The sequence below is a fragment of the Diorhabda sublineata genome, chromosome 10 (assembly GCF_026230105.1).
Source record: "Diorhabda sublineata isolate icDioSubl1.1 chromosome 10, icDioSubl1.1, whole genome shotgun sequence".
Classification (NCBI taxonomy): Eukaryota; Metazoa; Arthropoda; class Insecta; order Coleoptera; family Chrysomelidae; genus Diorhabda; species Diorhabda sublineata.
Genome location: NC_079483.1, coordinates 19,978,920 through 19,987,870, shown reverse-complemented (window position 1 = coordinate 19,987,870; position 8,951 = coordinate 19,978,920). Strand labels below are relative to the sequence as shown.

The 8,951-nt window shown below is 28.9% G+C and overlaps 1 protein-coding gene and 1 non-coding gene across 2 annotated transcripts; one reads left to right on the top strand and one right to left on the bottom strand.

Moving 5' to 3' along the window:
* Positions 1 to 62: 62 nt before the first annotated feature.
* Positions 63 to 3,412, bottom strand: LOC130449795 (uncharacterized). The gene is made up of 2 exons (XM_056787801.1): positions 3,123 to 3,412; positions 63 to 2,403 (listed from the first exon to the last, which is right to left on the bottom strand). The coding sequence occupies exons 1-2, from the start codon at positions 3,379 to 3,381 to the stop codon at positions 1,493 to 1,495; spliced, it is 1,170 nt and encodes a 389-aa protein (XP_056643779.1). The 5' UTR covers positions 3,382 to 3,412; the 3' UTR covers positions 63 to 1,492.
* Trnal-caa (transfer RNA leucine (anticodon CAA)) lies at positions 2,474 to 2,592 on the top strand. The gene is made up of 2 exons: positions 2,474 to 2,511; positions 2,548 to 2,592. It is a non-coding gene; the product is annotated as a tRNA-Leu (tRNA).
* Positions 3,413 to 8,951: the final 5,539 nt, after the last annotated feature.

The window sequence follows — 8,951 nt, the reverse complement described above, 5'->3', positions numbered from 1 at the left end:
AAAATTTTTTATATAAATTCCCACGAATTCGCAAAAGAAATCTAAATTATTCGAAATAAAACAATCAAATATCGAAAAAAAAATTATATTTCATAAAGATTTTTTCAAGAAACATATGACAACACCGCGTTATTACGTATCTGTAATAGCCAACCGGAATGTGACGTCACGTCCGCCATATTATCATCATAAGTCATAATTCAAACAAAGTGTGTGGTTGAAATGCCTTTACAAATAAATTACAATAACGCTTAAATCTATTTTTCTTTTTAAATAAAAATAATTTTTATAAAAAACCCTCTTTTTAATTCCTAATTTCACATTTTCGAAAAAACGGGCAGTGATATTATCCAGACATTCATCAGTAAAGGTAAGTTCATTTTAATTAACAATTATTTCAAAAATTACGAAAAAAATAATTTTTTTTATATAATTCCTCGCGAATTCGCAATAGAAATCTATTATTCGAAATAAAACAATCAAATATTGAAAAAAAAATATTTTATAAAGATTTTTTCACGAAACATATGACAACACCGCGCTGTTACGTGTCTGCGATAGGCAACCGGAACGTGACGTCACGTCCGCCGTCGTCATAATTCACTTTCCAAACAAAGTTTGTGTTCTATAAAATTATTTTCATCAGTTTTTTTGTTGTACGAGATGGTGATTTATTTTGTTCCATACTGTAAACATTACAGTGAAGATTTGATTCTAAATCATAACCTATTAATGTTAAACATAAATGTAACATCCCTAATTAACAGTATAAGAACCTAAATATATTTCGAAAATAATAAATAACGTAATTACTAATACTGACGAGGTAATTTTATGCAAAATTCATCAAAGAAAATACGAAATAAGATCGTCAACACTGTTTGTTCGGAAAGTGATCCTTGACCTGCCCTATGACGATTGTGACGTCACACTTCTGTAGTCCAATAGAAATTTGCCCAACGTATAGCCATAAATAAAATCAACAGATGTCTCTGTCGCTTTAGTTTCCAATTCTACGGACTTGTGTCTACAGTGTTGCCTATATTTAAATTGATTATCAATATTTTTTTATTTGAATATTCATATGGAAAGTCACTTGTTAATTCGTATAATTAAAGTTATTAACGTCAGGTTATATTTTTATTAAAACCCTATTATTTATTAAGAAAGATTTGAAATTTGGATCATTAATTTTCGACAATATAAAAAAAATCACTTAAAATTAAAACTAAGTTTTCAAAATTAATATAAACATCGTTAAAAGTCATTCGTATTTATCGACCGATCTGGCAACATCTAATCCAAACTCAATTTCAGTCGCCATATTTTAAGGGTGGTATCTCGGAAAGGGGCGGAACGAATTAAACCCCACCTTAATTTCATGGGAGTAATCATTTCCTGAAGTTCGTCCCTCGAATTTAGAAACACCTTGTATATTACATTAATCAGATATTGAAAAAAAAAATGTATATAACTAGAAATTATTTATTAATTAACGTTTTTTACAACCAAAAACAGATTTTTTAACCAAATTTTTGAAATCTGGTAGAAGATAAAGTAGCAACACCGCTCTCAAAGTATTACAACTATAATGAAGCATCGTTAAACTCATATTGCTAGTAATATCGAGGTGGTTATTATACAGGGGGGGCACCTTAAAATTCTCCGATAAATCGTATAAAACGTGAGAATTGACGTGTAAAAACTGAAATAAATTCCTTTGGAAAGACGTGCACAGATATAAAATAGTTAAACAAACGCAAAATATTAATAATATTCTAAGTTCGGCGAAATCTTTGGTTAGAATATGTTTGATATCTTTCAAGGAAGTTTTCGATAACTTAACGATCAGAAATATCAAAGAAAACAAAAGTAGCGGCACTGGTAATAACACTCGAAAAACTAGTAACAAAATTTGAAACATGTGATCGTAATATTTATCGACAAGAGCGCACACAACGAAATTCTGTTTCAATTTCAAAATGGACGAAAACGTAAAACTCGGAATACTTAAAGACGTACAAAACAACCATATTAAAATACTCGGTATCGCAACCGATACGTCATCTCTTCTTCTTCTATAATCTATACACATCACCCTCGTATTTTCCCTTTTGGTAACCAAACATTCGTTGGATTCGTCGTCGCAGGAGATCAAAGGATTCTTCGTTTTCTTTTGAGATTCGTTTTTAAATAGATTCCATAACGATATTACGTGAAAATTCATGCATATTATTATCCAAAGTTGTAGAGAATTCAATAGGATTTCAGTGCCGTTATATACCGGGCATGTTTTAGGTGAAAACGTCCATGTACGATCATTGATTGTCAAAATCTCGATTGTCGCTAAAAACGGACTGACGGCGTCTATAAGCGTTAGTTGGAGTATCAACGAGAACGTACCTAAAAAATAATAAATGTTTGTAATTATATATCAATACGTATAAAGTGGATTTAGGAATGTTATGTATATGTCAGGATGGCCGAGCGGTCTAAGGCGCCAGACTCAAGGTTTACCTTGCCTGTACTATACAGGTTTCTCGAGCGTTCTGGTCCACTCTGTGGGCGTGGGTTCGAATCCCACTTCTGACATACTTTTTTTTTCTAATTTTTCTAGAAAACTAAGTTGATATTTATCACACTATCGTAAAAAAACTATATTACAATTAATCATAAAATCAAAACAACTAAAACTGAATTTAATAATAAAATAAGATTGATGTTATAAATATTTTCAAATTTCTTTTACATAAATGTCGTCTCTTTATTTAAAGTTGGTCGATTCAAAGTCACTCAATATTCTTAGAAAATAAGAAGGATCAAAATTAAAAGGGTATTGCGAGTTTATTGCAGCTTATAGGGCTATATTTATAGATCTAATTACAAATACTCTTCACATGTGTATTAAGGTTATACACCGTTGCCAAACTGTATAAGGTTTATCATTTTTCATTACATTTCATTAAAATTTTAAATAAATGAATAATAACTATTAAATAAGCAAATTTTTGATAGTTTCTAAATATAAAGAATCTTAGATTGAATAAAATAATTTGCCTTTCATATTTACTAACAAAAATATAATTTATATTAAGTTTATCAGTTACGAAAAACACACTTACCGTTTCTTTTATTTTTCAAAAGTGCCAAAACATAAACTAAATCCATCCCAGTACCAATCAAAACAAAAGAAAAATATAACCCAATAATCCATTTAGGCAATAGTATATCTTCTCCAAATTCTTCGAAATAATTGTCGTTTACATTCGATAACGAACTATCGTTAAAATTCGTCGAAACATTACTTGTATTTAAAAAAACATTCAAAAACCCGCTTTCTGCGAACGTCTCGTTGAGTTCTTCCATGTCGAACTCATCCATCTCTTCTCGCAGAGACAAACTGGTTTAAACTAAATTATAAAAACATAAAGAAAACGAATAAAGCAAACCAGAGAGAGAGAGATGTTAATGCACTTATGGAGCCGTGGATGAAAGTATAGTCAAGGGGATTGTTGTCTCATTATATATATATATATATATATATATATATATATATATATATATATTTAAAATAAATTTTATTGTGAAATATACGAGAAATGTTACTTAAGTTTTGAGATATAGCAACACTGATAATAAATATATCGAATCTGACATTGCCTTTATAAAGTTTGACGTTTTTGATGGTGAAAGTACTAATAACAAGTTGTCATACGAGTGATTACAGATACTTGAAACATCGATTATGTATAAAAACTAATATTGCAAATTTGTCATGTGAAATATCGTGATATTGAGGCATTAATTCCACTCTTATATATTCAATATTACATAAACATTTGATTGTTAAAAAGATATGTTCGCGTTGGATACTGCATAATTTGACAGCTCGCGTCGTTAAATTGATCATATTCCGTACTAGATGCGACAATTCTAACTTTACATTCAGTTTCTATGCGAAAAAAATACTTTGTAAACGATTTGATTATCAAAATTATTCCATCTTGTAACATTGCAACAATCCCCCAGACTAAAACTTGATCTTGTATTAAAGTATATTCGAAATTGAACCGTAACGTTTAGTAGTTTTAGGGCGAATTTCGTAAAATGTAACATAAGGTACATTATCTTCTCGATTGTTATTTAGGGAGTAAACTTACATGTAAGACACAAAAGAAATAAGTTTTAACTAAACAAGGTGGTACGTTTTCATTAATTTAACGTATTTGGTATTTACAAGCCCAAATTATATTAAAATAAAACTTGTATAGTTTCAAATAAATTGCGTTTATTAACTAGTATTATTTTTAATTGTCCACTATGTATAAAAACGTTTCACTTACGCATTCGTTAGTCTGCGTGTTTATTTATAGGAAAATTGATACGCGTGTACATAAAAGCATACAAGTGCCTTTCTCACTGTTTCAAGTGTTTTTTTGTGTGGTTTTCGAAAGGAAATACGTCAGCATTTTAAAAAATTATATTATAACGATATTTTTAATATACAGGGCATCAAAGTTCAAAGTACGTACATTTTCTAGGGCATGTAAACTGTTAAGAATAGTTCGAAATAATTTACATTTCTAAACAAATTTGAGTTAACCTCATTCATATAACTTGACGTTTATCGATCGATAATACAGAGAGTTTGGAAAGTTTAAGCGGGAATTTTGAAAACTTTCTCTTAGTAGTTATTTATTGTAATTATCGAATTTATCGAAAAAAAAAAAAGTTACTTTACATACGAGTTGCGGACAATATTTTTTGTACTAGTGAAAATGTTATCAAAATTCACTAATATATTATATATTTATTAATATTTTAATGTAGATTAGAAGAAATTAATAAAATAATAGACGAATTTGTGTTTTTAAATATTTTAGTTTTTATTTTTGGCATGTATAAAGCCACCTAAAAATAATTATTACTGTATAAGTAGAAAAAAAAAAAAAAATGTCGTTGGTGTGACTTGAACCCGGGACCTCACGCGTGCGAGTCTCGTACTTTAACCACTCCGCTACGGAGACCTTAATAATACGTTTTTATAGGAGCAACTGCTTAAAGTATGTGGAAACTTGTGAAGGATTTTCTTTTTGTTCGATAGATAGAGTTCAATAGGATTTTTAGGTGAGAAAAAAAATTTTTTTTTTTGGAATTATATTTTTATTTCTATTTAAAGAATACATTGTGTCATCTAGAGTCAATATTATTAAATATTTTTGGAAAGCACTCGATCCAGATAGACGTTTATACAAGTTGCACACGCGAAAATTTATTTTCTTTCATTAAACGAGGTAAATTCTATACAAACGGCAGTAAAAAAATCTTATCTGGACCAAGTGGGCATAATAATATAATGGTAATAATATATAATACATTCTGCGAGAGGCTTATTTTATAATTACAACTAACAATCGCAGCTTTTGTTTTATTTCTAAGGTTTCTTTTTTTTAGAATCATCGATGGGTTCATTTTAATGATATATTGACGATCGGACCACATGTCATCTCACGTTTTTTTCTTTTCATTTTTAAATACGGAATGTTATACATGATGATGCAACGATTTATACGTACGGGGTGAACGAAAAACGGTGCTAACTGGAAGATATTTCTTTGGTATAAATTATTTACGCAAAATATACGATTTAACGACGAATTCGGTATCTTAAGCTACGTTAAAACTTCGATGGTTCGCTTCAGCGCAATACGAAACCGATACGAAACTTGGAAAATCAAAAAATCGATCCAAACACCTGATTAGCGGGGTGAAAACTTCCACCACGATATATAGAACGGTGGAATCCAGTCACGACGAGGGATTACTGCTTAGTTTTCGAAGATATTTCGATAAATCCCCCGTACAACCCCTCCGAAACGAAAAATTCTCATATTAATTCTCAATTATATCAGATTTCCGTCCGGGACTATCTTAATGTCCAAATTAAATGAATCCTTCACGATATACCTGACTTAGGGAAAAACCTGAAACCTTCTCTCTGTTTTTTTTTGTACTTAACGTGAGCCCAGGGGAGATCTCAAAGTAATATTGATGTTTGTAGGGATTAAGCACCGTTTTCGCCCCTCCTAATAAATATTATAATATATATTTTTTTATATTTTAAAATCTAAAGGCTTCTTAGGCAAAAATCCAGATCAATATCACTGGAATCAGTACGATCTGCTTTTTTTTTATAAGTATTTTGTTTTAAATACTTACAAACTATAACTACAAGCTAAATTTATTAATCTATTTTATTTTTTTTTTAAATTTTTTATTATATAATTAGGATGAAATATATTTTAAAAAAATGGCTGGCTGCCTTAAATGCTACGAACGCAGATTATCACTGCTTATTAATAAATTTTTGTTTTGGGCGTTTCGGGGTTACCCAATTTAGGAAGAAGCAAGTTTTTTTTTTTTTTTTTTTAATAATTAATCGCATTTTTTTTTTTTTACAAATCACTAGAGTTTATTAAAAATTTTTTTCTCTACTTCATATCATATAAAATATTATATTTATATATATAATTATAATACAAGGAATTGTTATAAACAATTATCGACAATTCGTAATATTCTTTTTTAGTTTGGCACCAGTTTTCGAAAAATCGAAATATATTTCGTCGATTTTTTCACAATATATCCTACATTCTGACAACCCCTCGTAATTCTACTTCCGTCTTTTTTCGACTTTATGAAGATCCCTTATAGAAAACGAATATTACGTCAAGATCATTAAAATCAACCAAAATCGCCATTAAAAAATTTACTTGACGAATATCGACTCGAAAAATTTGCGAATTTCTAATACAAAGTCAAATACAAATATTCTGCGTTGGTATTTCCATTTCAAGAATGTAAAATTACAAACCGTCTGAAATTGTAATTCGAATTCCTTGTATTTTTTAACTTGCTCAAGTATAAATTAACAAAACTACCCCAAGTTTCCAATATTCAACAAACATGTTGCTAACGAAATATGCATACTTATTGACATCCCCTCGTAATATTGTATTTAACTTCAAGAAACATCCGCAAGGTGGGAGTGGCAGCGGGAACGATATAAACGTCAACATAAATGCTATTAGAAAATAGATTTTCGTAATCTTTTTAATAAACAGTTGTATAGAAAAAAATTATATAAATCATAACGTCCAATTAGTGATACAATAATTAATCCTACATAAAGATTTAGTGGGAAAAATAATTAGATTTGAAATTCGTACCAAAAGTTTGTGAGTGCCATGGCGTTGTTAGTCTCTACACGTAAATAAAATTTTTATATGAGGTTTAAATTAACGAAAGGAGAGTTCAAATAACGTTTTTTCTTTAGTGTAAATTATATTATGTAAGTACTCAATTTATTTAATAGAATAATAAATGAATAATTATATAGAATGAAGCTTGAATTAAATAGTTTTTGAGGTTAAGTTTCACTTTGTATTAAGGATTAATTTTATTAAAAATGGCATTGTAAATATCTGAATTTACTTAATTTTGATTATTTGGTATAAAAAGAACTGAATTTTGAATAAAAACTAAGATTTGTTTGTATTTCAAGTGTCCAATTTCATCAAATAAATACGTAATTTCTATTAGCTTTTATCGAATGTTATTATTGATAGAATATTCAGTATTTAGGGCGATATGAAACAGTTAGAATATACTTGAGCATTGTATTATATTAAAAATGTAAAAAGAGCTTTTCCTACTGCTAGATCTATAAAAATTTTCGAGTGCCAAATTCAAAAAGTTATCATAACACGACTAGGTATAATATCATTAAAAATCTATCTACATTTTTATACAAAACTTATGAAAAAAGGAAACACTAATATCGGTTAGAAATAATTTCGTTTTTCTTTTAGAGACTAAAACAGACTAAAACGAAATAGATTCCAGGGAACTTTTTTCAAGTGATCCGCTAAAAAACGTTTTGTAAAACTTCACAAAATAATTCGCGGAAAATTTAAAAGAAGTTCTCTCAGTGTATGTCAGTTTCCATTATATTCTTAATACAAAAAAAAAACGAGTTGTGGTACATAAATTAAATAAACATTTGAGCAACAATAAAAAATGTTAACAATCATCAGCGAAAATCTCGACTGATTGTTATTTTTACAAACTTAATTACATTAAAGTGAGTATAGTATTTGTCAGGTGCGGAGCACCAAATAATTGACATATTGCTGATTTGTTATACACTCGTTAAATTAAAAAACAAAAATAATGTTTAACAAATCATAATAAGCCTATAATACGTTATGACAGGCGACAGATATATTTACAACAACAAAATACATCGAATTTTTTTAAATTATGATTTTATTGCAATTATTGACCATTTTCCACCGTCTACCTACTAAGTCTAATCGCTAGATAAATTATTTATGTAGTCGAAACTTCTCATGTTGTATTGATCTTCTTCGATCCGTCAACAATGACAAAAACATGATTAAGAACTGTCAAATATGGAGAAAAGTGACTAAGAACTGTCAAATATGAGAAATAAAGTGTCAAAGCATTGTCTGGAAAGCAATATATATTGGAAAAAGGGTCTAGAAATGGCTAAAAATTTTCAAAAAGTATCCAGGAATGGCTAAACACTTCAGAAAAGTATTCATTAATTGGTGAATACTGAAAAAAGCCTAGAACGTAATGAATTGTTAAAAACTTTCTATGGAAAGTAGTAAATATTGGAATAAGTGTCTAGGAGTGGCTAAACATTTCAGAAAAGTGTCTAGGAAGTGGTGAATACTAAAAACGTATCTAGAAGTGACTAACCATTTCAGAAAAGTATCTAGGAATGGCTAACCACTTCAGAAAACTTCCACTAGGAAGTAATGAATATTGAAAAAAATGTATAGAAAGCAAAAATGTATCAAAAAATGACACAACATTCTAAAAAAATTGTCTAAGAAGTGTCGAATATTGAAAAATTGCCTAGA

What these genes read in the sequence shown, in the direction of transcription:
- LOC130449795 (XM_056787801.1), bottom strand. Translation starts at nt 3,381, where the DNA reads ATGGATGAGTTCGACATGGAAGAACTCAACGAGACGTTCGCAGAAAGC. An exon ending in TTTGAAAAATAAAAGAAACG is followed by an intron (nt 2,404 to 3,122) that starts GTAAGTGTGTTT and finishes ATTATTTTTTAG; the next exon opens with GTACGTTCTCGTTGATACTC.